General features: G+C 44.8%; 2 protein-coding genes and 1 pseudogene across 5 annotated transcripts; 2 read left to right on the forward strand and 1 right to left on the reverse strand.

The window, feature by feature from the left end:
• Nucleotides 1–41: 41 nt before the first annotated feature.
• LOC105277725 (single-stranded DNA-binding protein 3) lies at nucleotides 42–19,632 on the reverse strand. 3 transcript variants are annotated; one of them, XM_011336316.3, is made up of 14 exons: nucleotides 19,489–19,632; nucleotides 17,701–17,773; nucleotides 17,555–17,616; nucleotides 17,391–17,475; nucleotides 17,194–17,235; nucleotides 16,843–16,932; nucleotides 14,629–14,736; nucleotides 14,041–14,115; nucleotides 13,814–13,862; nucleotides 13,072–13,101; nucleotides 11,717–11,928; nucleotides 11,461–11,631; nucleotides 11,169–11,369; nucleotides 4,166–4,270 (listed from the first exon to the last, which is right to left on the reverse strand). In XM_011336316.3, the coding sequence occupies exons 1-14, from the start codon at nucleotides 19,542–19,544 to the stop codon at nucleotides 4,166–4,168; spliced, it is 1,359 nt and encodes a 452-aa protein (XP_011334618.2). In that variant the 5' UTR covers nucleotides 19,545–19,632. The 3 variants fall into 3 exon arrangements, with proteins under 3 accessions (XP_026829591.1, XP_011334618.2, XP_026829590.1); XM_026973789.1 differs by lacking the exon at nucleotides 4,166–4,270 and adding an exon at nucleotides 7,255–9,252; XM_026973790.1 differs by lacking the exon at nucleotides 14,629–14,736 and having other exon boundaries at nucleotides 42–4,270.
• LOC113562884 lies at nucleotides 19,626–20,734 on the forward strand (annotated as a pseudogene).
• LOC105277735 (ubiquitin-like-conjugating enzyme ATG10) lies at nucleotides 19,852–27,329 on the forward strand. Of its 2 annotated transcripts, XR_893673.2 has the most exons (6): nucleotides 19,852–19,971; nucleotides 23,895–24,030; nucleotides 24,428–24,674; nucleotides 25,219–25,384; nucleotides 25,528–25,679; nucleotides 26,740–27,329. XR_893673.2 is itself a non-coding variant. In XM_011336326.2 (5 exons), exons 2-5 carry the CDS (start codon nucleotides 23,923–23,925, stop codon nucleotides 25,616–25,618), a joined length of 612 nt encoding a protein of 203 aa, XP_011334628.1. In that variant the 5' UTR covers nucleotides 19,852–19,971; nucleotides 23,895–23,922; the 3' UTR covers nucleotides 25,619–25,819. The 2 variants fall into 2 exon arrangements, 1 of the variants encoding a protein (XP_011334628.1); XM_011336326.2 differs by lacking the exon at nucleotides 26,740–27,329 and having other exon boundaries at nucleotides 25,528–25,819.
• Nucleotides 27,330–27,331: the final 2 nt, after the last annotated feature.

Genomic DNA, 27,331 nt, shown 5'->3' on the forward strand with positions numbered 1-27,331 from the left:
GTTAACATAACGTAAAAGAGCGGAAAACACATGGCTTGATAGGGTATAGATGACATTTATTTAATTACTTTTATTAATTACGCTACTGAATGCTATATTCGTAATAGGTATCTATAATTATATCGATAATCATGCGTGAGTCCGTAGAATGCGTGAGGTCAGCCGCGCGAGTTTTACAGCCCGTGTGTGAACGGTGTTACAATGGAATATGCGTATGTAAATTAATTACAAGGGTGGAACAGGGGGGGAAAGAGAGATAGGAGAGAGGAGAGGACCGGGTGGAGAGAGGGTGGGATGCTGCTCCGCGGGACACGCAGGGGTGCCTTCGTCGAGAACGCGCACCCGACGAGTTAATTATCGACCACTGACGATTAGCTCTCACCCTGCGACTTCCTCCGGCTGATCCAGCGCAGGAGGATCATGCGCGACTCGACTTTATGCCTACGATTCTCTTCTCTTTTTATGCCCTTCGTCATCGCGATCGATCTCGGATCGATCTCGGATCGATCTCCTTCGATCGCGACGCTTAAATTCATAACCGGGACTCGATCATTATCTCCAACTCGGCTATCCCTCTCGGCTATCAGCATATCGCTTCTCGTGTCGATCAGTGAAGACAGTAAAGGTACTGAGAAGCCTGTAGAACGATCCTTTCCGCCATCCACGCTGACTCGCTGGACTCGCTCAAAAGTAGTTGAAATATTAATCTAACATGCATTCCTCCACGCTCGGGGTGAATTTGTTTCTCTTTACGTTCGCTCGATATCGCGATATCAGTGTCCGAATTATACATGATCGCATCCATGCCGAACCGGTGCATTTGGTACATCGCTTCCGCACATCTGTCGACACCAAACGCCCGAAAGTGCCGCGCTCGCAGAGGCACTCGTTCGGAGCGACTGTTTCCATTAAAAGCCTATATCCACGATCGGCGAATTTATTTCTCAATTCGTAGACGCGCGTGCCGTTAACGCGACAACGGCATTCCTAAATAAAGTCTTACAAGAGCGAGATAATGATCAAGCCCGATATACACCTAAAAACTTAGCAATATACATATACAAGGACGTATGTAACATAAGATGCAACCGTCGATCGGGGAATCGCGATAATCCGTTCCCCTTCGCTTCATTCGATTGGGTCAAAGTAACTCGGGAATCAAATCATCGACATCCTCCTCTCCGTCGCGGCACGTCTCGACTGAAGATCATCAAGTCCACTCTTCTCGGCCGCGCTCGTACCTTCTCACGCCTTAAAACGAAACCACTACGTTTACGCTTTGGAAAGAGAAAAAAGGAAGAGGAGAGGCATACAGAAAGCGCGTCCAAGAAGAGCGGATCTAATGAACGCCCAGAGAAGATCTCTAAAATCTCCCAAAGACTCTCGAGGAACTCGCGTATTCCGCTCTTTATACAAAATTCCGCAAGTGTGGAGGTATCCTAAATTGAACGGTGGGGAGAGAGAAAGAGAGAGCGATCGAGAGATCTCATCGTTCTTTCGTGTCTCTTGCCTCCTCCAAGAAAAGTAATCGCTCGTATACCAAGCCAATAATTCGCGATAACCGAGGTAATTACTTGTGTGCGGACGTGAGCGTGTGTGTGTGTGTGTGTGTGTATGTGTGTACGGGGGGTGACTTCATTTGTCGATCTCGTGAGAGATGATGATTCTTCACCCTTGAAACTTCAGCTCGATAAATGATTTTACAAAATTTTAAATGATTTTATAAATGATTCACGATTAATGATATAGCAATGAAATTATTGATTGGCATATTGTTCAAGAAGTTTCATCAATTTCGAAGATTCCTGTGTGTGATACCGTGTGTACAAAGTCGCCGACGGGGCATTGTAGAAACAAAAGAAACGAGCATCAAATTCAAGAGGGAGAACGCATCATGTATAAAATACGGAAGCGATTTCTCCCTTGTCTGATAAGGATTGGACATTACTTACGTCACTCGTCACTCTCATTTCTATGCGCGTATATTGCGGTCTCGATCCGGTTATTGCCTATCAAAAATGTCGCGTAATGGTTTCAGCATCTATGCGCAACCGATTACAAAGCACTAACGCGAGTCCGCAAGGATTCAGACATGTAATCGTCTTCGTTCGATCTCGCGATCCCAACGCTCGCGCTGGATGTATGTACAGCGTACAAAATTATTCAATAGCATATAAGATACTAAATTGCGGTCGGTAACTTACCGACTAGTATTGCAATACTTGATAAAAACGTATTAGTTTAAAAAGAAACATATTTTACATATTAACATATAAGCATTATAAATAATTAAAATGTAATTCGTTATATAATACTCTACAATTAAAAATACTCCGGAAGAATAAATTTCACAAGTTAATAGCATCTTTATGAAGAAGCGTCTCTTGATCTCTCGGAAAAAATCTTAAAAAAATATAACGTGCGATAAAATCAAGTCAAGTGCCAAAGAAGCAATAATTTAATTTAGAACAGTTGATCACGGTACCCAAAATCTCGTTACAATTTAAAACAAAAGGCTATTCCAGTATACTTTCTTTTTTTCTTATTTTTTAATTGATGGAAATAATTGCATACTGAAATAATTTCAATCTCGTTATTACAGAACGTCGCCAATCATGATCGTCACGAAATTACCAGCGGAATGCTTCGTAACCGGTTACGGATAAATCGGGCATCCTATTTCCTTACGTGAGCTTGTTCGAAAGGTTTGTGGTGCGATGGTCGCGTACCTATCGTACGCAAGAAATGAGTTTGGTCCTCGATCGTGACGGAATACCAGAAGTCACCCGCATCATCGGATGACGCAGCTTCCATCTTCGCAGTCGTGAAGTTTCATTCCGCTACTGTTGTCGGCTTTACGTATTATCCGTGGAACAATGCTTTTTCTTTTCTCCTTTCCTCTATTTCAACTGGTTAATTTCTTTCGTGTCTTCCCTGATCACCCTTGTCTGTCTATCTACAATAACAGTCAACGAGCTGGATTGCGTCCCTTGCATCAGTAATCAGTGGGACGCGATGGTCATACAATGACTTGAACCCCTAGGAAACTGCACGCTTGAAAAGAATCTTCAAATTACGATCGCATCGATTAACTACCGAAGTCAGTCGAAAGGCTCGGTTCGATTTTTGCGTTAAATTTTACTTTATTGCATTCAGTAGAAACAAATTATTCATCAATCAAATATTGACCAGTAATCTATCGTCATGGACAACAACGGGTTTTGACTGACCAATATAATTAGCCAGTTCTTTTCACTTTCAAAAGCACAATTTTAAAGCATCATGTAATTATAGTTATAATCGATGCAATCGATTCTCAGAGTGATACAGAGTCGACTGTACGACGAAAGACGCGCTCGAGATCGCGACGGGAATTGCACGAAACGGATAACTGCGATCGAGAACATTGTTCAAGAAATCGCCAATCATAGAATTTGTCTCATCATAGAGTTTCGAGAAATGTTACATCAATACGGTAGCACTTTTGTAATGTGCAAAATAAAATACTTGAACAATGCTCATGATGCAGCCCGAAATAAGGTGGGTTTGAGTGAACGAAGAACAAACGAGAAAAAGCGGACGCAAATATTTGCGAATTTAAATTCGGACACTAAATTCATTCCGGGGTACACGCGTGACAGAAATAAATTTCTGAAATAAATCCGACATCGCGTTCTCCGGCATCTGTTGTTCGTTCACTTGCAGCGTACGACAACCACCTTAAGGATAACTGTCGATATCCGATATACTGTACAACATCACTGTACGAAAACGTCGGTGAGCGTGAGAGTCGCGCGAGACCGATGCTCTCATTGCTCGCTTGTCTCCATCTCGAAGGTCTCTCTTGTCCCGACATCGTGGTCCTCCTCGTCGTCGCAGCAGCGCGCGACAGAAAAGAATGGGTCGCGTGAGAGGACCTCTTGCGCCCTTCGTTACGGAAATCGGTCTATGCCATTCGGCTCGGAAAGAAGAGAGGAGAGGAAGATCTTACCATGGAGGGATGTGACAGAGGACCGAAGAACGAGAAGGAGAACGCACAGGAGAGGGAGGATGGCTCCACGACGGAAAGGGAGAATAGTTATTGGATTAAGGAAGAAAAGGAAATCGATTGCGCTTGTCTCTTAAATTGTTAATTTGGTCTCGGGATCCAACGACTCGTGAAGAGTTATTGTATGAAATAATCGGGATGATCTGAGTCCTTCTCAAACCTCTTCGCCTCCTCCTGCATGCTCTCCTTGATCTTCAGGATGGCTGCCGACTCGGTCTGATCCTGCGAATCAACCAACACCAGGCCGGTTACACGTAAACGATCAGGCAAGCCCACCAACCTTGCCCAAAGTTCCGCGCAGCGTCTTTCACCAGCGAGATTCTCTCGGGGGACTCTCGGTATAACCGCGCGCGTCGAAACTTCGATAACGGCGCGAACGTGAGGCCCAGTAAGAGACTGCGCCAGGTACGATAGGTAACCAGATCGTACTGTCCGTGTTGTCGCAAGGACCACACATACACGCACAGCTGGCTTGTGTCGCAATCTCTTACTGGATTTCCAGGAGAAGTTCTCGTCTCCGACTCGTGGAAATCACGAACGAGACCGAGATGTCCCGCGATGGAAAATAAAGAACCGGAAAGAGACAAATCCGTCTTGACCCACGTGCGAAAACGCTGGCCGGTGAATACGCGTTAAAAGCGCAGCGTGATGGCGGTGCGTCGTGATGGGGCCGGGCTCGTGAAACGAAAAACTCCGACAGGACAGGACACTGGAAGGTGTATGTCGGTTTCGTTGTCGAGAACCGAAAGAAAAAGTAGTAGGACGATACTCTGTCTGCTTAAGGGTGCTCTGACCCACAACACATGGACGTTACGTAAGATAGTGAAGCCTGGTGTCGAGCCAAAAATAATATGTAGCAACAACGACAATAATAACGATAACGATAACGGTAACAAATCATGAGAATAACGTAAAATTCAATTATCGCTGCCTGCCCCCCACGCACGCACGCCTCATCATAACTATAAACGGCAGATGTAGTATAGTGAATAAAAAAAAAGAGATACTATAGAGAGGAACTCGACGTGTCGTCCTTCACACACTTATGTTTTCTCTTCCGGCGGAGTTACTGTACATTACCCCCCGCCGCCTCGGAAATTTTCCCTCGTTTACGTTGTCGCGATCTCGCAATCCATCAATTCGCTTTGCGCTGACGCATCCATGTGCTACAGGTCAGTACAGGCTAGTACTATATACAGCTATCGTTTTTCGTTCTCTAATCTGGTCCGCCCTCGCGTATTCCTTCGAAGCTTCGCAAGCTCGAAGGGATACGTCCAGGTAAGGACCTACGGTTCAATACGTTCCACAGCCGCAGCGACGGCGTTGCCGACGACCGTCCTTAGCGAAGAAGATCAGCGTGATCCGAGGATCAGCGATCGAGTTATTGGTGACTTATAGAATTAGTGACTCTCGAGGCCAGGAGGCAATAACACTGACCGCATTATCGGCTAATGGAACGAACAAAGCGATAAAAAGTGACAAAGTAAACACAAGTAAGTGATATGTGTGATTAGCACAAGTGCAAATACTATACACGGAGACAGATAGTTATATATAAATACGATGATAGCCAGCACCCCTCGGAATTGAATAATCGTAAATAAAAAAGAAAAACGCAATAGTCTCAGTGTAACAGGATTACATTTATTGTCTCGATCTCCCCTGGCTTAGGCATATATTAATTATGTTACCATTCAGCGATAAATTCGGCGGCTTACAACGAGGAGTATATCAGAGTAAAAGTCGGCATTAAGGGTACCAAACTGTATGTGTGTGTGTGTTCGTCCGTCCGTTTCGCGAGACTCTACGTTGCGCTAGAAGAACCGAGGAGCACGTCATCAGATCACGATTAAATTTCGTTGTTTCCGTACAATAGAAAACAAGCCGTTGTTAAATGAATCGATATTCATGGCATCGTGTAATCCGGTGATGCTGATCTCTCTTCATCTCTTTCTATCACTCTTTCTCTCTCTCTCTCTCTCTCTTTCTCTCTCTCTCTCGTGAGTCGCGTTCAAGCTTTGTACCCTCAATGCGCCGCTTCTTCCCGAGTTTCCTTCATCTACTGACTCGTGTACGTCCTCGCATTAAAGGGAAAAGGATTATGCGACTCTCCAAGCGCGTGTACTTTCTTTTCTCCGTTTGACGTGTAGGCTTAACGGCAAGACGCGAACTCCGGGATACCGGGCAAGCAGCGTGCCCTGGGCCGACGACCTGGTTCCGCAAATCGCGGTCTATGATCCTGAAGCAAACACCCGTCACCGTTATTACATCCCGCAAAACTATTCGCGGTCGCGGAGTCACTTACCGGGATACCGCGGACGTTCCCGTTCACCGTGACGTTATGCAGCTATAACGTGGCAAGGAATCTCATTACATTTCGTTGCGATCCGGTTGTTGCGCGACGCTCGTAGTGGTCATCGGAAACGATGCCTCACTCACTTGTACATCTCCGCAGGGACGCAAAGTGAAAAAAAAAAAGAACAAACCTGCCCGTTTTGCTCCTCATAACGATTTTCGATTTGTTAGATCTAACACACGTCCAAGCGAACCAGAAGCATTATGGTGAACGCTCGTGACGAACGTTCAGCGAACGTGACTCCTGCGGGACGATAACAAAAACTTGCAGCGTCTTGCCGTTGATCCCAGAGCATGCACTTGCACGTACGCACATTCATTCGTACTTTTCTCTTTCTCCCTGACTTCCTCTCGCACTTTCTCTCTCTCTTTCAGTCTCTCTCTCTCTTTCTTCCTTCTTCTCTCTCTCTCATCTACATTTTCTCTCTCCCTCTCTCTCCGTGTATTTTTACATATAATTCCATCGAGATGTCTCGGCACTATAAATTAATTTAAATATAACTAATAGCAGCACAGTATAGTCCAGTACTGACCTATAATCAATGCGGACGGATGGATTCCGGAAATCTCTCGCTTCTCTCACCTTCATCATCGCATTATCTTCCGTTCTCATTATCTACACTCGCTCTTTAAGGTTCAGTACTCGCAGCACGTATCTTACGTTCATACAAAAATATTAACGTTTGTATATGTATATACATACATACATATACATATATATGTATATATATGCTGCACGTAATATGTATGTATGTATGTATGTATGTAGTGTGTTGTATGTATGTATATATATATATATATATATATATATATAGATATCTATATAAAATCTTTTTCTTATACTTTCTCTCTCAATTAATTCGTTTTAAACTATTTGTAGTAAGCCATTCGCCTTCGCAATAACTCGGGCCGCTAAATTATCATTCGTTTCAAAATTTGCCTCCAGCATTGCGTAACGCTAACAGCTATACTTAATTAACTACTCTATATAGTGCCGGGCATGAAAATTACGTCCGTTTGACTTTCACGGGTCTTCGTTGTTCGAATCGGACAAGCGTCAACAATTAAAAGTGGATCAACAGTATCATCTCCCTTGAAAGATTTTCCCTTTCATCCTCACAAATATACGACAGTAAAACTTGAGCAAACAACGAGATTTACATATTTTACAGAGAACGAACGGCGAAATTAAGCACGAGCGGGCGACGCGGGGAATACGTGGGACGATTCTACGGATTCTCTGAGAGATCAGGTTTAAATAGGAACGATTTTAATCATCGTGTTACGTTCACATCATAGATAATGCTTACGCTAAGAGAAAGCTATCGAAGAACAGGACTCGGCACGACTCGACCGTACTGCTCCGAAAGCTTCGACATTTAAAGCGAGAATGTGAAAGACCATCGGAGAGATTCCGAAGCGATGGGCGAACTCCCCATAAAAGCCGATTGTCCATCTCTTGAAGAGCCGGTCCTTCATACGCGTATCGATGGTGTTCCGTGAGCAAAATGATGCTAATCCGCGCGTAAATTCGCACACACCGATACCGCAACGCTAATGACCGTTAAACGCTACAAGAAGGGAGTCGAAAACACCTGCTCCTCCGTCAGGAGCGAACTGTGAGCAAACGATGGAGGGATTCGAGTCTAAACTAGCCGCCTCATTACGGAGGAAAGAGATTCAAGCCGTCAATTAAGTTTCTGCGACTATCCTCGAACTATCTCAAGATGCACAAGAGACAATCGTTAGCACGATTTTTCTCGACACGATACAAATAAAACTACTTGAGATTTGCGTGAGTGAGGGGACCGAGCGCGCGTAATATTTCCCTTTGAAGATTGGCCGCGGAATCGGTACAATCTAAAATTTATTTTTACAATATAAAATTTACATTCTACTAAATTGATAATGCGATAAAAAAACAGATCAAACATCGACAAATACAAAAATATACAAATTAATAGCTCGAATCAGATAAAAGAAAGAAAATAGGAGCATATATAAGAATCGATTAATTATGCGATTAGTAATCACAGTATAGCGGACAATTATGTACGTATATCCTATCCATGTATGTATGTGTATATGTAGCTGCGTATGTAAATGTATAGGTAAATATGTGTATGTAAATGTGTACGTATGCGTCTGCATGTGTATGCATGAGTACTATGTAACAACCCTTTCATGATCTTTTTTTCTTCAGGCACCTTTCCTTACGATCTAATCGTCTCAAATAAATATAAATAATAGAAAATAATCTTGATAAAGCTTAATTAAGACGTTAACTTCCGTAGCAAGTCATAAGTATAATCGTAGTATAAAAAAAAGAAACTATAAGAGCGAATATATGTGTAGACTATATGTACATATATAGTCCTGCAACCTTCTTGAGTATTTAGAGAAAGCATATACATACTATATTCCTATGCGGCGAGGCGTACGCGCGTACGAATCATCGTTGTAAGTATCTGCGCCGTTTCACAGTAGCATCGTAATCAATGAAACGCTTAAGTGCTAGCCGTAATCGAGCAAGAGCAATCGATAACGGTCGCACGTTACAGACTGCGTCTGACGCGAGGGTGTGCCCCTCTTTCGTTCCACCTTGCCGCGGAGAACATCAAGCTTGAACCACCAACTGGTGCACCAACTGTGTGCGCCAGATTCTATTGTATTTGCCGAATCTCTAGCTGACACGCAGCATGGAACACGTGAGAACGCAGCGAACTTGCGAGTACGACGCTCTTTTTCTGCATTACGCGTATATAACGCGACGCCACGTGTAGAGTCTACGAACTCGGGCATCTACGAACTCGGGGCTGGCTCCAAGGCGACTTGACTTTTTAAAAAAACTGTCGAGAATACAGAAGGTGCACGTACGTGATTACTGATAGTACTTCCACGCAAGGAACATCCCGCGACACCGCCGCTTCCAGATCGCGACGAGGCCTCGCGAATTCGGCGGAATAACCGAAGATCATAATTAACACACAGTTTCTTCGTTGCCAATGAAGCGACTTCCGCTTGCGAGAACGAAATCATGAGCACGAAGGAACTCTTGGAAGTTAGAATTACTGAGACAAGTTAAAACGATGTTTTAACACTCACACCAGGGTGTTATCATACGTGTAATAATTTAATCTGGATTTGTAATTATATATTTTAAATATAGATTAGATACAGACATTACTGTTTCGTTTTCCTTCGGTCTTTTAAGCGAAAATTTCAATTGGCCAAAGAATCGTGTTGTTCTTGTTTTCGATTACTGCGCGAAATCCGGCGAAGTTTCAATTAAATCGGAAGCGAAATTGTCGTGACTGTTCCTTGTTCCACATCCTACTGATAATCCCATACAGCAACATATAAGATTAGCATGTAAAATCGTTTACGCGATTCAAACAAAAGTTCGATTACCTTGTCGCACGAAAGTAATTTGGTATTTCACTGTATAAAGCACGCAGAAAACATTCGAGAGATATTCTTAGATATATGGAAATGTACAGGTTGTGGTCCATAAGTTCTGCAGACTGATATCTTTATGGCCACACTAGCGGTGACACGTAGTCGCTTCCGTCTAAATTATGTTCCTATAACTTTTGTCGAAGTGTACGAATAATTTAAATTGTCATCACGATGATCTGATCTCGAGTACATTACTGTCTTGCGAAATGTCTTTTTTGAATATATCACCCATTCGATAGCAATTTCTGGCTCAAAAACAAGTCGTAACATTAAATCATTCATCCTACCCGTTCGACTTGTCGCTTTATTTTTTATTCCCAAAATTAAAATTGCAATTGTAAAGTCAAATATTCAACATTATCGAAACTGAAACTGCTATAGCTAATCAATTGAAGACCATTACAAAAAAGAAGTTATCAACGACGGTGTAACGATTGGAATCAAGAGCTCAATAATATACCAATTATAATGTAGCTTATTTTGAATAAGAAACACTTTTTAATATTATAATAATATTATTCTAGTGAGTTTCTTATCTTTTATACGAACCTTGTCTCAAAACTTATAGACCACACTTGTATGAGTTATCTTTGCCATAGAACTAATACAAGTAATAAAATTAAATTCTTGTAGTGAAACAATGACTTGTTTAAATATAATATTGAATGAAATAAGAGTTTTACGTAAATAATCAGATATTGATTTCTCTGATACAATAATTAACATTACATTTAAATCTCGTCTTCTTTCTGCCCACTTTATAACTCGTTAGACATACGGTTAGTGCGATAGTAGTTAGACGCAATTTCAGCGAATACGGTTATGACAATATTAGATGCGACCACAGGTGACGCTGATTAAATTTACCAAAAAACCATATCACGCGTGATTAAACAAAACACCTCACGAGAAACTTATATAGGGATAAATGATAATCCGTAAAGAAAGCATTAACAAGCCTGTTGGAGCAAGGCTGAGGATAAATCCCTTGAACGCGACTGAACCCATATTATTTTAGCAAAAAATACGTGAACATCCGCCTGATACTGATAGAAGCGCTTGTGGCTGTTAATTGAGATGATTAGAAGGGTAAGTTGTGATGTGGATCCGTATGCCGCGCGACGTCAAACCGTCAACCGTCTAAAACGGTGTGACAATTTAAAATCAATCTTCAAAGACTTAATCGGCGCCGATAGAAGCGATACACGCGCAAAGGAAAATCCATCGAGCAGTACGCTGACATACAGATCCACAGCAACACGTCGAGTGACTATTAGAAGTTATCAAATAACCTGAGCATACTCACATTCTCGCCAGGAGCTCCGAATCCACTCAGATTATAATCACCCATTCCGCTGCCGCTGTCTTCCCGCGGTGTTCCAGGACCACCGTTCGCCGGACTATTCTTCATTCCGTCGAGACCGTCACCGTTCAAAACCGGACCCATCGTGTTAGGACCCATAGGTCCCATCGGACCGCCTTCCGGTCCACCGCTCATTGGAAAGTCCTGAAAGACAAGCGTAATTTCAGTATCGTGTCGCAGCGTTCACCTTTCTTTTCTTCATTGCGTTGTAAAATGAATCAGCTTAATCACTTACACCAGGCATGTTTCCTCCAGGTACGGGCTTCATCATGGTATACATGTTCTCTCCTCCGCTATTGCTGCTATCTTGCGGGCTAGGCATGATAGGTGTGCCGGGTCCTGGTGGACCTGTTGACCCAGGCGGTCCTCCGTAATTACCCGGTGATGACGACGAGTAGTTCATTGGCTGCACCGCAGGAAATGTTCAAGGTTAGAGACGTGATCTTCGTTAACCATAAGGATAATAAATTTGACGATAAATTCAAATATACCGTAGATGTGTTCGGCTGCCACTGTTGTCTGCCGCCCGGAGCGGCCATACTCATCGGCGGCATCCCGGGACCTCCTGGCCCACCCGGACCCAGCGTGCTGTTCGGTGGTGGGCCTCTCATTCCTGGACCGTAACTGCCAGGACCCATGGGGCCCATGCCCGGTCCCCGCGGAGGATTCATTCTCGGATTCATGGGGTTCATGCCCGGCGGACCTAGGACGGGAAAACAGAGTTTGGCACACCTGACCGTAGACACGGGAGTGTTAACGTCTAGATGTTCTAATTCTATGTTAATGCTGACTGCTAGAGTACGATCTGTGGATCTAGCGGCAAATCGTGGAGACTTGTAAATGCTACGATATGACGAAACTAGCTTGTGTGATAAGTCTGTGCTCTATCGTGTGCGATGTGACATTAAGTGCGGGCACGAAGTGCCGAAATGAGAGCTGCATGCTGCGGCAAAGTCGAGCACGAGGTGAAGCACGAGGTGGATGACATGCCGGTCAAGCAACTGTCACCACGTACGAATTAACGCAGTGAAAAAGCTCATGCTAAAGGTAGAGAGACGGCACTGCGCAGTGCAGCACACAGTTACATACGATCATTGCTCAAATCACACACTACAAAATTTAAAAAAAAAAGAGAAAATAAAACACAATTTTCATCAACTGCAAAATTAGATTTGACTTCAGGTGTAAAAGCGATTCCTTGCTTTATGCAAATATTATTTCTTAGACACGTGGACATTAATAATATCCTATAAATTTATTAAATACAAACATGATCAGTCTATCCTTTCCATCTGCATGTAACATGATTTTAATGCTAATGGTACGCGAAAGCTTTCACTCCAGATGTTAGCATAAACATTTTATAACGTATTAGCAAATACAAGACAAATATAAGACGAATTTTGTTAATTTAAGAATGTTTTTGTTGCCTCGAGAAAATTCAATGAACGATTTATATACCTAAGTACACAGTTAATATAGCCACATATATTACACATACTTCAATTCAACGTAATATTTTGCGTACACATATTAGAGTTCTTTCCTCGATCAAACAAAAATACCAGAATTATCACATTGTGCTAAACGAGTCCTTTGTGAGTTACATATAAACACCACTTGTTATAACACATAATTTGTCTAAAGTATTTTAATTGCGATTGTCATGCTGGATGCCAGTTCGGATGAGCAAATAATTTTGCAAGAGAGCAAAGCCGGTGTAAAAACCTTAGGCAAATGAAAATAAAAAAAATGAATATTAAAAAAGGCAAGGAGGAGAAAAAAAATAAAAGTTAGGCTTGACTAAGTCATGTGAGTGTGATTTGGTTGCTGGGTTGCTTCCTACCTTGCCACCCTACAAATTCTCCAGCTTCGCCTGAGGAACACAAGAGCACACATTAGTACGGCAGGTAGGTAAGGTCAGGTTCATGGTGGTAGAGCCTAGTTATTTTGCAGTGGTATAGCAGACAGAATTACTTCTGGATTTAATAGTTATGCGCAAGTGATTTACATTGATATTTTATCTTGAAAATTTTTATTTCTCAGAAATTATCAAAAATTGGAGTATATAGTTTGTTGTAAATACACACATTTAATAATACAAATGTATAATTAATACAAATATCTTAATCATTGCGTGAAAACTCATATTTTAAGAACAGAATATTACTTGACTGCAAACTGCTTCGAGACTGAATTGTGAGATGAGACCATCTTGGAGGATGTATTTTATATGTAACGACATAAAATATTTCTTTAAAAAAAAAATAAAAAAATAATGTAAAAGCATATAAAAATGAAATATTCGAGTAAACAGAGCTATCGAGATACATATTTACATACTAATTACATAAATCTGAATATCTAGCGAAATAACAATCGAACCAAACTACACCACTGCTTGTAACTAGACAATTCAAAAACCAATCCACTCCACATCACAGCAATCCAATCCAATTTGAAATATTACTTATTCGTTTATTGCTGTGTGGTTTTTGGTACGCATGCGTCTATGCCATTCTCCTCTCGCAACTCTCGTCAATGCCAGAAAAAAGTAACGTAACACTGGCATATAAATGATCTCTTACCTTGCCTAGTCGGATCCATGCTATTTGGCATCATTGGTTGTCCAGGTGGCTGTGAGAAATAGATAAACGTTACGTTGTCACATTTTTATACCACACCTCGTACATATTTATCATAAAAAGGTAAGAATTGGAATAAGAAAATTTTTATCTATACACTATTGCGTCTTGTCATTGTACTAATAAAAATTTCATGATATTCATACAGAAATCCGAGTTTTTATGCTCACCCCATTGAAGTCATTTCCCATTTGTGGCATACGTACTCCTGGTCGCGGTCCTGGCGGGTATCTGGGACTCATAAACTGCAACAGAAACGAGATTTTCATTACGCTGATCGCGTAAGACTATTCGCAATTAGGGAGAATGTGGATCAAGTATTCAAGTATAGAGTGTCAGTCATGAGTACTATACACAGAATCGACTAGATATAGTATAAATACCAGGCAGCCACAATAAGCAATCCGTGAGAGATGATAGGCCATAAAATATGCATTTCAGTCAAGTTCATCGCAGCACATTAGTCGATTGCATCATTATAAACACAAGTTTCCTTTCTTTTCAAAGCATTCAGTAGTAAAACAACATGTGAATCGTTCACCGCGTTCACCACAAACACATTTCACAGAAACGTACCGATCAATCTTGCGCATTTCCGCATATATATATCGCGCATATGTATCGCGTAAGGGAAACAGTTACAGCGATCATGGCGTGTAACGGCAGCTATGAATCTCGTCTATATCATGACATGGTGCGATGACACAGCGGAACAAGTGATTCTTCATGAGTGAGAGTGTGTGTTGAATGAGGCTTACCTGGGTGGACATCATCTGCGAGTGTGGGGGCGGGGGTGGCTGGGGGTGCTGGGGGGATGGCTGTGATGAGGGGTGTGTGGGCGGAGATGGTCGCATTGTCGAGTTGTTCTGCAACAAGCAACGCAAACGACAGACATGTAGCAACACTGCGATCCAGGCAACAGCTAGACTAGAAGGCATTGGGGATGATTCGTGTTAATACTATGTCGGCTATCTCAGCTCGTCTTAAGAGTTACCCGGAGAAGTTGTAATTAGGAAAAATCGTTCGCCAGAACGTTCGGCTCTCGTCCCGGTCTGTCGTTTTGCATCTTCCTGCTCTTTCCCTTTCTTTCTTTCTCTTATTTTTTTTTCGTAATTACAACTCGTACGTGAAATTTCGCTTCTAATACTAAACTGTGAGATGAAAACATACAGGAGTTACGAAAAGATGCCAATCAATAATTATAAAATTTACAGCTTTATATAGAACGTAAAAACTTCACTGGACAGATACGACGACTCCTAAGCATTGCAGGAATCTATGTTAAAGAGAGATCTAGAGAGAAATTGCATTGTTCATGTGCTATGTGGCATTGAATTTTTCTCTAATCTAGTAGGGGACGGCTACTTTGACAAGCAATAGATGCATTACTCTCGTTAAATCGTTCCTGTTCCGTATATACGTTTTATATACCTATACTTAGTAGTATATTTATATTTTTATATTTTTCATGGCAACTTTTATCACACTATTAGCCAACAATGATATCAATTATATTACATTTTTCTCGTTAAGATATAATTAAAAATCTTGTTAAGACGAAATTGATTAAATATATCTTCCTTCTATATTTCGTATACGATTGCAATATTCCGCAATTATATTTGGCTTTCATCGAAACCGTAAAGTTGCCGATTTATATACGTATTTACGCGATTGTAAGTCATTGCAATTCTTCCTGCAAATTGATATATGCAATTATCACGCACGTGATGTAAACTGTCACAAAAACTGCTTCTTTCAAATAGCGTGAAGAAATCCTCAGTGATTTGTAAACAAGACTAGACTACACTCTAAGCAGGCGTCCATGTTAGTTGTTCCATACAGTCTAGAGAGCGTAATTCTCTGGCTGGCTGTGCAATCAAAAAGCAAACTTTTGTCAGAGCGCGTACTCTGCAGGCGCAACGCGAATAAAAGAGCGACTTCAATCAATCTAATATTAACGACGCGTAACCAGCACAAAGTATTACACTCGTTGTAATATGCTCACTGTATCACGATATTGTGCTAAGTAAGTATTCTAACATCCATATATGATCCTGATTCTTCATGGAATTTCTAGATTTGCTTGATGCGCCAAGGAGATGAGACAGTGAAAATGGTACAAGAACGCACATACAAGTATTAGATAGAGAGCAGAGAGAAAGTAAGTACATATATACAGTATAGACAAGCATGACATAAGAACGATCTTTCGAATGTACACTTGTTTCAAAACGAAACGAGTTGATCACGTGATTAAGGCCAGTGTGTGTACATTTATCGGTGATGTAGGGGGATACATAGATATGCTTGATCAAGTAAGTATGCAGTACGTCAAAATGTATGATGTACGAATTTATTTCCCCCCAAGTCCGAGAGAGTCTAAGAAAAACTATTCGCGAAAATCAATCGCGTCGCCTCTGTTCACGCGTGGCTCAGCATTAAACGAATATCTAAGTGAAATGTCGACACATGTGTTCATCATGTTCCTGTTTCCTCTTTATTTACAATGTTAAGATCACTTCCTCTCGTCTGTATTACTAGATTTGCTCGCGATCTTTAAATCATTAAAATAAGCCTACTTATTATTTTGCTTTGAATCAAGTGTAAATTTTAAAAAAAGACAGCTATGTATGCACAACAATGATAAGAAATATAATTATGTATGTACATATACCAAAATTAAATTATATAGGAAATTCCAGTTTTATATGAAATATTAATATCTTAAGTTTTCTATTTTTCGCAAAATTCAACAATCCTCGTGCAAAGCCTATCGAAAAAAATATATCTTAGAGGAGATGCGACTCTATTTATAGGCTCTATTAAAAAAAAATTAATTGAATACAATTACATGATCATCGATTTAAATCAAGTAATAGTGGACACCGTTCGTTTTATATTCTGTAAGTACAGATCGAGGAAGATGAATGATATTGAAACAGTTTGATGTAAAACGAATAAAAACTCACTGAAAAGAAAGCGGGAGGCATGGGACCGCCGGGTCCCATCCCGTCAGTTGGCGGCAACTGGCCGATTGGAGATGGGGCTGGTCCAGCATTCTGCAAACATTTAGCAGTTTTAGTACCTGGCAGTTAATTTTGTTAGAAAGAGAAAGATATCAAAAGCAGTCTACAGCTTACGAAAATTTTTATTTACTTCTAAAGAAAATTTGGATGTCAAGGCTATTTGCCAAATTATATTTGCTGTGATAATTAACGTAAGTTATTTTATATTTTATTAATATATCATTAAAAAATTTAAGAGTGCTGTAACGAGTGACTAAAAAACATATTAATTTATTATAAGTTTTTCTCACTTACATGTGCTATGCCGTTGACGTTGTAAGCACTGTTCACAAATCCCTGCAACAGAATGCACATTGTAAATAAATAACGTACAAAACTTGTCTATCGATGGCTGTAAAACTTTAAAAATTAAATGACTGAAATTTTCTTTACAACTTATAAAGCAACGGAGGAATGCATACGTTATACCATCACATTGTACCATCACTTACATAGTCATGAAACGCTTTGGCCTCGCTGCTGTGTTCACAAGAGTCTCTTCTTTCTGGGGCCGCGCAGTACAGGTCCCAGAAGACGCTGGAACAATTTCACGTAATAATTAGTTACGTTTAATTTCCTAATGCAAACAGAATGTCGATTGTAGCGCAGCACTTACCACCACCAGGAATGTAGGAACCCAGGTGGCTCCCCGAGCGTAATATTTTTCTCCCATCGAATCTGGCAACAGGCAACGTGATATCAATTGATAATCGATTTCGAAATTATATTTAGCTCAGTAAAGAATCGAAATGCAGTTGTTACCTCTGACAGGAATGTTTGTGCTGCTTTTTGTGCACCTACATGGAGCAGATACTCGTACACGTAGAGCGCCAACCTGAAAAGGATCGCAATGTTGCGTCATATCAATTGAACGTGTAAAAGGAAGAAAATTCGGGAACTCTCGCGAGGAGGAAGTTTTCCAACGGAAAGCACAAGATGGCAATGCACGGGTTACGGGTCGAATGACGATTGGGTAATTTTTTTATCGTTTTAGAAAGCCCATACTTAACTCGAAGCCGCCTTAGTCGCAGTCGACAATCGCATTTTCTTACGGGGCCGTCGGTTAAACGTAAAGTTAATGTCGACTTTCCCCCGCGCGTAGGCAGTAATGCAGCAACGTATTGCAGGGAAATGCATCGCAAAAGCTGAGAGACAGAGAGAGAGAGAGAGAGACCGGCTCCGCGAACGATACAAACATGGCGCGGAATTACGCCGATTCGCGAATCAGAGCGCGTACTCCTCGGTGACTGACAGCGCGCGCGGATCAATCGCCTTTTACGAGAAAGCGGGTTACGCGCCACAAATCCCGGTTAAACAATTTCCCAGTCGGTCAATTTCATCCGCGCTGTAATTTTTCGAATTCGAAATGCCCGATTTCTCGCGTTTCCAGCGTCTTTCGAACGTTTCCATTATTCACGTTTCCCCGTTACCAGCGCAGACAACTACGCCAGCAGTTACCAACGCTACTAGCGTAGTCGGAGCAACTCTCGAGAGAATCAGTTGTAATTTTTAATTTACACACGCGCAATCGATAGTTTCCATCGATTGATCGTGCTTGGTGACTTTACGATTTCACCACTTTATTTATGTGCGATGCTAACAAAGTGCACTTGCTTCAGTTGCACTTTTTACACATAATACATTCGATTTTCGAAAACCCGAAAAGACGAAACAAATGAAGGAGCAAATGCACGTAAAATAAATAAAGCTAGCAAATAAAATGTAACAGAAATATCGCGCGTCTTATCTCGCATAGATAAAGAGTTGACATTATTAGCCAGCACAACTACGCCGATCGCCGACCGATCGGCGGTAGCAATTTCGAATTGGCAAATGACTCCAATCGAGGTCGCTTACCGGCTAATTGACTGTATAACCTAACTTTCTAAGCACGGAGCATCGAGCGAGTTCATCCCCGTCACCGATATCGCCTACATTTTGAAAGCGCCGAGCTCATTTCGCGCCCAAGTTCGTTTCGCGCCATCGCGAAACCCGAGTGGCCAACGAGAGTCGAGATAGGAAACTCGGTGCCCTGAAACGATCCTCGCGATCGGGCGCGCAATTTTACATCGCGATTTTTTTACGCGCGTTGACCTCCCTCGCGGGGAAGATCGTGTCTGTCTCTCGTCGCATCAGCGGGAGCTGAGAGAATCGATCTCGAGCGGGGAGGGAAACCAGGGGGGGCCGCGTCGTGACGCTCGTGAACAAGAAATGAACAAAGAGAGGGATAAACGAACAAATCGGCAGCTCATCGGCCATCGGTAAACTGGATTAACTCGACGAACCGGGTTCTCCGGTCGCGAGGTACGCGCTCCGAGCGAAAAAAAAAAAAACCGGCAACGTCAAGGAGGGAGAGAGGGAGGGAAATCCATGCGGCGGGGGAGGGGAGACTGCGGAGGGGAGGGAGGGGAATCAGGAGGATGCTCGAGAAAAATGGAGTTACTGAACGATCAATGGCCGGCGGAATTTTCATGACGGCACAATCGATTTTTCCCCCCCGTTTTTCTATTTTTCTTTCCTGCCCGTCTTTCGAGCGCCTTGGATACGTACTTTTCTCTCGCCTGAGAGTCTGAGGGCACTGATGACCCTTTCCCTTTCGCGTACATCGTCGTAGTGGTGGCCGGTCGGTCCGTCTTCCAGCGTAAACACGAATGCGCTGTCGTTGCTTTGCTGCACGGCACGAATGAAAAGAACGGGAGATTGCAGGGACCTCTCGCGCGCGCGTCGTGCGTGCGTCCGTGTGCGTACGCACGCGTGTGTATGCTGTATATATATATATATATATCGTCAGCAGAGTCTATCTCACTCGGTCGCGCTACGACGACGGTATTTCCCTTCGACAGTTACGACGCCGTCGCTGCGTTGCCGAAGACGACGTCGCGCGCCGCGTATCAAACAAAACGCGACGCTACACCGGACCGAGAAAGGTGCACACACTCGACTCTGGCGTCGCTCTCTCGCTGCCTCTCTCTTTCTCTCCCCGTCTCTGTTTCGTCCCTTTCGCTCGCTCCACGCCGAAAGGAATCGCGGGAGGTGAGTTTCTGTCTCTTTCTCGCTCTTTCTCGCTCGTTCACACACGCGATAAGTCCCCCGCTCTCGTCGCGTCACGTTACGAGGACGTCGGTGTCACGGCGCCGCCGGAGTGAGGTGCCTGCTGCTGTGCGGTACTGGAGCGACGCGATACGACACATCACGACGACGACGTCATCCTCCTCGTCGGTTCAGGTGCGTCACTAGCAGCGCCTCACCACCACACCGCTGTCGTCGATGTCCTCATCCTTCTATCGATATCCTCATCGTTCCGCTTACTCGTGGTGCGATCGTCCTCGTCTTCCGGTACTGTGCCGCAACCTCGTAATCCGGCAGCGCGCGCGCGCGCGCGCGTCCTGTTGTCTTCGATCACAACGGCACTCGATCGTCGCACCGACTCTCGTCAGCCGTCGGCGCCGTCGGCCTCTCACTTCACTCCCGCGGCTCACTTCACTCCGTACGCTCCGAGCGCTAATAACCGCTGGTCGTCCCCTGGCTTCGCCCGGGCACTGCGCACTTCTCACCGTACCGGGATCGGGAGAACGAACTCGAGTTCATGTCCCAGTCGCCGTCGTTGCCGGCGCCGGACGCGGCTTTCGGCCTCGACGAGTCTCGCTTTGTCGCGCGCGCGGCCCGAAAGCGTCTCGCAACACGGAGAACGGCGTATCACTGTGACCGCGCGCGGTCTACGCAGACACACGCGATCCGCGGCGCGAGCACGCGCGCGCCCGTAGCCGTGCGAGGGTCGGGATGGAGCGACGGGAGCGGGTTGAACTTGCTGTCGCGTAAACACGGGCAAGTTGGGAAGTGCGACTCGCAGACCCCGCACGCGCTACACCACTACGCGCACCGAGTGCGCTGTAGGTACGCGCTGATGCTCCGTCCTCCTCGTTACCCCGTTCCCTCGCTCTCGTTCGCTCTCGTTCGCTCCCGTCGCCGCGAGTGTCCTCCCTCCCTCTCTCTCGGCGCTCGCACATCGTCGTGCCGTCCTTGTCCCCCGTTGGAGCTGGGAGTGGTGCGCGCGCATCGCAGTTTGTTATGCCAGGACCGTACGCGCGCGTGGCGAAGCGGGAAGTAGGTCCCCTACTACCTGCGGTAACGCGATTTTTTTTTCATATCGATACGAACGAATCAATATCCGTACACGTGTGTGGGACGTACGTACGCGGAGTTTTTCATCGGGGATTTCTTCAACAGGGACGGTTTCTTTCCGTCGTGCAAAAATCTCGAGCTTCCCCGGCGATGAGTGATCCGTAATTTTAATTGATAATATATCGCGCTCGCGAATCGACAAGCCGTCCGTAATGTAAATCGGAGAGGCAATTATTCGCGTGTATTATGAGATATCGAAGTCTACAGCTAAAATTATGGAATACCGGAATGAGAACGCAGTCGTGTGCACAGATTGCAGCGACCTAGTGATTGCTTCCGAGAATTTGTACCCGATGGAAAGCCAACTGACTTGTATTGTTTTCAGCTCTGTGGGAGTGGACTTTTATTTTATTTCTCAAGGATAGCTCCACGAGTACTGACGTGCTTACCAAAGTAAACATATTTTTGTCGAAGCAAATTTTCAATTCTCTGTATATTATTTATTCTTATATATAAATAGAATTTTGATTTTGTATCATAATATTATTATCATAAATTACGTTTAGCTCAGGGAAGGATAATGACGCTCAAAAATACCCGGACGAACGTTGTTTCTCCGTCTTATAAAATAATAAATCATATATTTCATTTCCTCCTGGTTCTACGCATTGTTCGTCCCAGATTTAGCGTTGGCAACAATAATAATGCACGCGTAAGAGAATCGTTTACGAGATAAGCCTGAAGTTTTGTCGAGCCATCGCGCGTACACATATAGGAGGATATCGGATTTTCTACGCGTAGGGATACCGGGGATGCCGGAAAAGAATCTCCGCTGCGAGCATATCACGGTTGCGAGGTGCATCATCAGTGCGGGATCATCGTTAAAAATGCGCCGATATTGGGATAGGTCGATACTTCGAGTTGCAATAAAGGCGCAGGCGTAAAACAAGCGAGAAATTATATACGCAACGTACGGCAACGGCACATAGTTGAATAAAGGACAAACTCGTCCCAAAAAGGACCTTCCTGTATGGTATAGGTCGGCAAGGGACGAGGAAGGCACGGGACTGGGAGCGGATAGGGCCACGGGGGTGCCCGCGCTCGCTCTTGACACGGTCCTGTCTGCAGCTCCGCGTCCGATTGGACAACGCCGGTGCACACACTGAGCGTGACGTGTCAGTGTCTCACACACCGTCGGGCACTATCGGCGCGCGTACGTCGACGTTCGTCGAAGCGGGGGAGGAGAACGACGGACCAACGGCGGGGGGGGGGGGGGACTGAAAAGCGGAGGCCGATTATGCCCGAACGCCGGCGGACACATCCGACGCGAAATAGTCGACAATTGACGCGATAGAGAGTTCCGCGAGAGGGCAACGCGGGGTCGAGAGGAGGTACGCTGTTCTCTCGGGTGAACTGCTTCCCCTTTTTCAATTTTACCACGCGATCGACGTGGGCATGTATCGGCCTCATCGCGTCGCCACTCGGACGTCGCTATGCGAGGCTAGGCGGAAAAGAGAATTCGCGATCCTTATTCTGTATTCCCCCGTCGTTCGAGGGAGCGAGGAGACAAAGATGAGTGGCACGGCAATGACCCGGCCCGAAATGAGAGGAATCTATCTTCTTCTTTCTCTCTCTCTCTCTCTCTCTGTCTCTGTCTCTTCGTTTCTCTCTCTCTCAAAGGCCTGAAAATATTCGCGAGGGACTAACCCAGTAAGCAAAATGTGCGCAATCTGCCAGCGGATTGGCAACGGATTACTGCAGAAGTTGATGGCAAATTGGCATCCGTTATGTCCGCGTTAGGATAGCGATCTGCCAGCAGAGCCTGCTAACAGACTCTGACAGCGGATTGGCGGCAGAAACCGAGCGGGATCTGTTAACATTTGACGGCAGATTGACAGCAGAGACCGAACAGAATCTGCAGCTTTTGGCCATTCATATTTACGATATATTAAAGCATGTGTTTACTTTTAACACACTATAAATTGTTAAAAGAACGCATTTGTTTGTTTGTTAAATTAAAGTACATTTGGCTCGATGTGTCTTTCTGACAGTTCGTTGCATAATCTCTCTCTTATTGTTAATTTATTCTAATCCGAAGTCCGAATTTTGCTTTCGAACTTCAGATTGCTCGTGGCGTGCGTGAACTACATGGACGTTGTCCATGGGAGCCTCTGTGCCGCAAGTGCAAAAATTTTCAGAAAAATTAATATTGTCATGCCAAGGCGCGTATATTAACTTATGTAACTGTTAGGCTAAATCTTAACATCGAGTAAGAACTCGACGTGTGCACCGCAGAGCGGTGCGGAGCGAAAACACGTGTCCATAGCCGTGTAAATTTGAATACTGTCAAAAGCTGCAGATCCTGTTCGGTTTCTGCTGCCAATCTGCTGTTAGATTCCGCGCGCGCAGATCTTGCTCGGTTTCTGCCGCCAATCTGCCGTTAGATTCCGCGTGCGCAAATCTTGCTCGGTTTCTGTCGACAATCCGACTTCGAGCCATGTTTGCAGATCCTGCTCGGTTTCTGCCGCCAATCTGTTCTTAGATTTTGTGAGCAGGCTCTGTTACATTTCTGGCACCAATTTGTCGAATTAATCGTTAACAACAACTTCTGTATCAAATTTGTTGTCTTTTGGCTGGCAATAGTTGATAGCGGATAGTTAGCATCATCTGCTTTCGGCAGACTTGGCTATCTGGGAATATTCGAATTGCATGAGACTGTATCGCGAGTATATCGCCTCGCAAGTATATCGCGCCACGTTGCGCATTGCGCAATACGCAAACATCATCGGCCGGCGATTCCTCGCGGCTCGAAATAAATCTCTGAATGTTTTAAGGATTTAAGCCGCACTCGCGTCCACGTCGATGGACGGTCCGGGCACGGTCACATGGGAGGAATTCCTCGAGAATGCAGAGAGGTTCCTCGCCGTTTCTAACGAGATATCGGACGGATGGGAGTTACGCGGGGACAAGGTACATCCTGTGTTACACGTACTATGTATCGAGTCCCGCTTGCTCACGCGAATCCTCGTGCGGTACGTACATACGCGCGGCGTGCCGAACGGACGTAAAACACGCGAATGAAATCACGTCGATTGTTGCCGTTAACGACGGTTGCGCGGGTTCGCAATTGTACGTTTTGCACGCGCCGCATTGTTTCGATAGTACAAAGTTTAATAATACTTGAACGCTCGCAGGCGGCTCTACTCATGCGCAATGCGCCCGGGAATCGAGGTAAAACTGCGGCCACTTGAAAGCACGCCAAAAAGTGGATTTACCGCGCCGACGACGCGTTCACGAGGTTTCGCGGGCGCGTATGCAAAATCTCCCCTTCGCCTTCTCTCGTAACCCGCATCGTACTCGCGTGTAGGGTATTCCTGGACAGGCGTATCTGGTCAGAACAGCCAAGCGGTTCGTACCGAGCGACCGTACTGCGGGAAATGGCGGAACAACGACCGGCGACCACGACGACGACGTCGAGGAGTTTAACGTGGAATTCCAGATAGACCCGCACGAAGCTCCTTCCACAAACGATGTCCCACTCATCGGCGAGCACCATATTTTATGGTCGCTGGTTTACAGCGTCCCGGTCCTCTTTTTCAATGGCTGGAAGTCAGGTAACGTCCGAGACGGATAAAAACAAAGAACCTCGCCTGAACGTAAAAATACGTATAGTTACGTCATCGAAGGGATACCTGAAAGAAAAGACTCGACGCCTCGAACTTATGGTTTCCATGATCCTCAAAGTAAGGGAAAAAAAAAAACTTTCACTTGTGAGAAAAGAAAGCTCTCTCTCTCGTAGGTATAGATGCGGCAATAAAATTCCAGGGTTTTGAAAGTTCCAGAAACAAATAGGGGGAGGGGGGGGGGGCGAGGTTTACGGTTGCCGATACACACATTCGCGCTGCCTCGCTCTCGCATGCATCGTTTATTGATTGTAAACGCAAACGCGCGTTCGCATATTTCAATATTCGCGCAGATGTTCCGGTGGAATATATAATTAATGCCGATAACACATTTCGGCGAGGGCGGACATGCGTCACGCCATTTAGATTAATTAAGCTGATCATTCTTTTTTACATATTCATCAGCGAAAAGAGAGGCAATTGTCGTGAGAGAGGCCCGATGTGTGTTCGCTTATTTTTTTTTCTTTCTTTTTAGATTTCCCCGGCATTAATCCAGTGAGCGTGAACGAGGCGCGAATGGTCCATGCTTCCAAATTGAATTACATGGAATTATCGCAAGCGATTCACCCTATCACCGGCGTACCGTTCTTGCAATTACACCCGTGCCTGTCGCAGGAATTGCTGCGAAGCATGTCGAAGAGGTGAGAAACATTTATAAATAATGAAAAAGAGCAGAAAATAAAATAAAGAAATAGTGATAATAAAACTTATGCCTAAATGCGCTCTTGTTGTTCATCGAGAAGAATATTGCGGAATGTTGTAGTTGCTCGTACAAATGTTGCAGCAAGAATAAACTCGTCAGTTGGCTGAGCTGCGTGGCATCCGCGGCTCTAAATCTCAAAATACATCCGGATTATTACAAGCTGACTTACTAGAGGCTGAAGTCATCTCTAACACGTACGCCCACGAAATCGTTGAAACTAATCACAAACACCTGCAAGTATTGTCCATTAATTTGTTTTTTTTTTCTTAAAAAGAAGAAAGGAAACATCGTGCAAACGCTTTTTATTTGTATCAGTAAAGCCAAGTAATTGTTAATCACGTGGTTATTTACCGATAAACGGTCATTCGCTGTCACCAGCTGTATCCGTGGTACCCGTTCCACGCGTTTCGGGATTACCTGCGAAGGGAGAACGCGCGAGTAATTCCAGTCACGGCGATCCCGACCGTGGCGACTCGGGCAGAGTCCGCTCGTGCACAGCGGCGGCGGCGGCGGCGGCAGCGATGGCGGCATCGCCGCGGATCTAGCATTGACCCACGACGGGCCCGGGTAAATTGCGCGCAATTGGGCGCTCATTGCGCGTTCATGCGCGCACAAAGAGACCGGAGCGTGGAAAAGAGAGCAGCGGGAACAATTAAATGCGGCCGCGCCGGCAATTAATTCGCGCAAGGACAATTTACATGGCCGGCAGCCGGTCGGCCCTCCCGCCCCCTTCGCCGGGAATATTTATATTTCCGACGACCGTCTGGGTTTTGCGCGGACCGCGTTAACGCGCCTCGCAAAGTCCGACGCGCTTTTCTCCTCCGAACAATCAGACGATCAAGCGCGATTCGTCTGGCGCAAACACGAAGGAACTTACGGTTACCCTCTCCCGGGGGTATCGCTGAGAAACTCGAGTAGGCACATCGGGTACCGTTAACGCGGCTGACCGTACGCTTCGACTGCCTCTCGTCTCGCGATTTGTACTTGTATTTAACTCTGTGTCCGCAAAGTCGCACACTAGCGATCCGCGACCGAGCCCGTCTCCGTCGCCGCCGCCGAGTATCGCCCGACGACGATGCTCCACACGCCGCCGATAATCCCGTTAGCCTCGTCCTTCGCGCCGGGCCTGTGGCTCGGAGCGCCTTGTATGTGTGCCGCTTCCGATTACAATGGCAAATGTATGATAATGTTATTTATGCGTAAGTTTCAGTTAGGTCGTTACACTGGTTATCGCGCTTCTCCTCAATCGCAAATCGAAAAAGAAATGTTAACAAGGTCATTCTTGATTCTCAGTGGCGAGAAGCGTGTCTCGGCTGAATGGAGCTCGCGGCTCGAGGTCCAGCGCTCATCGAGGAGGACGATCGCGCCGATCTTTGTATGTAGATCACGCACGAGGGCCAGCGCGAACAGCGACTTCCCATTTATCAAGCTCGGCCGACGCTCATTAATGTTGACCGTGTATTTCCGTTAGCGCGGCCTGAAAGATCGGGCCGTTGCCGTTAGGGGGAAAAAACAGCGCGATCCCTCCTTCATGCGGCCGCTAAACGAATGAGTAATTGAGCGGCCGTTCTCGCGCTATGTGCCAGTTTACGTCAACGTTCGTAACTTTGGCGTGTACGTCCTCGGGGAATCTTCTCGCTGACCCTTCAACTAGCATCAAGCTTAATTGCCGCTCCAAAATGACGAGCGGCCAAATTGAAACGCACGACACCTGCTTGTAATGGTTAGTCATGAACGACAGTACGCCGACAAGATTCTTTGCGACGAGAGCATCCTTGCTACGTTTTTTCTTGTAAGATCTGGAAAGATAGTCGAGACTGACAGGTCGTATAGAGGATCGGAATGAAAACAAGTTGATCACAACAGTAGGAGTATTGGCCGTACA

Source organism: Ooceraea biroi, chromosome 11 (assembly GCF_003672135.1).
Source record: "Ooceraea biroi isolate clonal line C1 chromosome 11, Obir_v5.4, whole genome shotgun sequence".
Classification (NCBI taxonomy): domain Eukaryota; kingdom Metazoa; phylum Arthropoda; class Insecta; order Hymenoptera; family Formicidae; genus Ooceraea; species Ooceraea biroi.

Excerpts from the sequence above, each read along its gene's own strand:
- LOC105277725 (XM_011336316.3), bottom strand. The coding sequence starts at position 19,544 with ATGTACGCGAAAGGGAAAGGGTCATCAGTGCCCTCAGACTCTCAGGCG. Across the intron at positions 17,236-17,390 it reads CCAAAGCGTTTCATGACTAT|GGATTTGTGAACAGTGCTTA; the intron begins GTAAGTGATGGT and ends ATTCTGTTGCAG. Across the intron at positions 14,737-16,842 it reads TGCCTCCCGCTTTCTTTTCA|AACAACTCGACAATGCGACC; the intron begins GTGAGTTTTTAT and ends TGCTTGTTGCAG.
- LOC105277735 (XM_011336326.2), top strand. The coding sequence starts at position 23,923 with ATGGACGGTCCGGGCACGGTCACATGGGAGGAATTCCTCGAGAATGCA. Across the intron at positions 24,031-24,427 it reads GGGAGTTACGCGGGGACAAG|GGTATTCCTGGACAGGCGTA; the intron begins GTACATCCTGTG and ends ACTCGCGTGTAG. Across the intron at positions 25,385-25,527 it reads CTGCGAAGCATGTCGAAGAG|CAAGAATAAACTCGTCAGTT; the intron begins GTGAGAAACATT and ends CAAATGTTGCAG.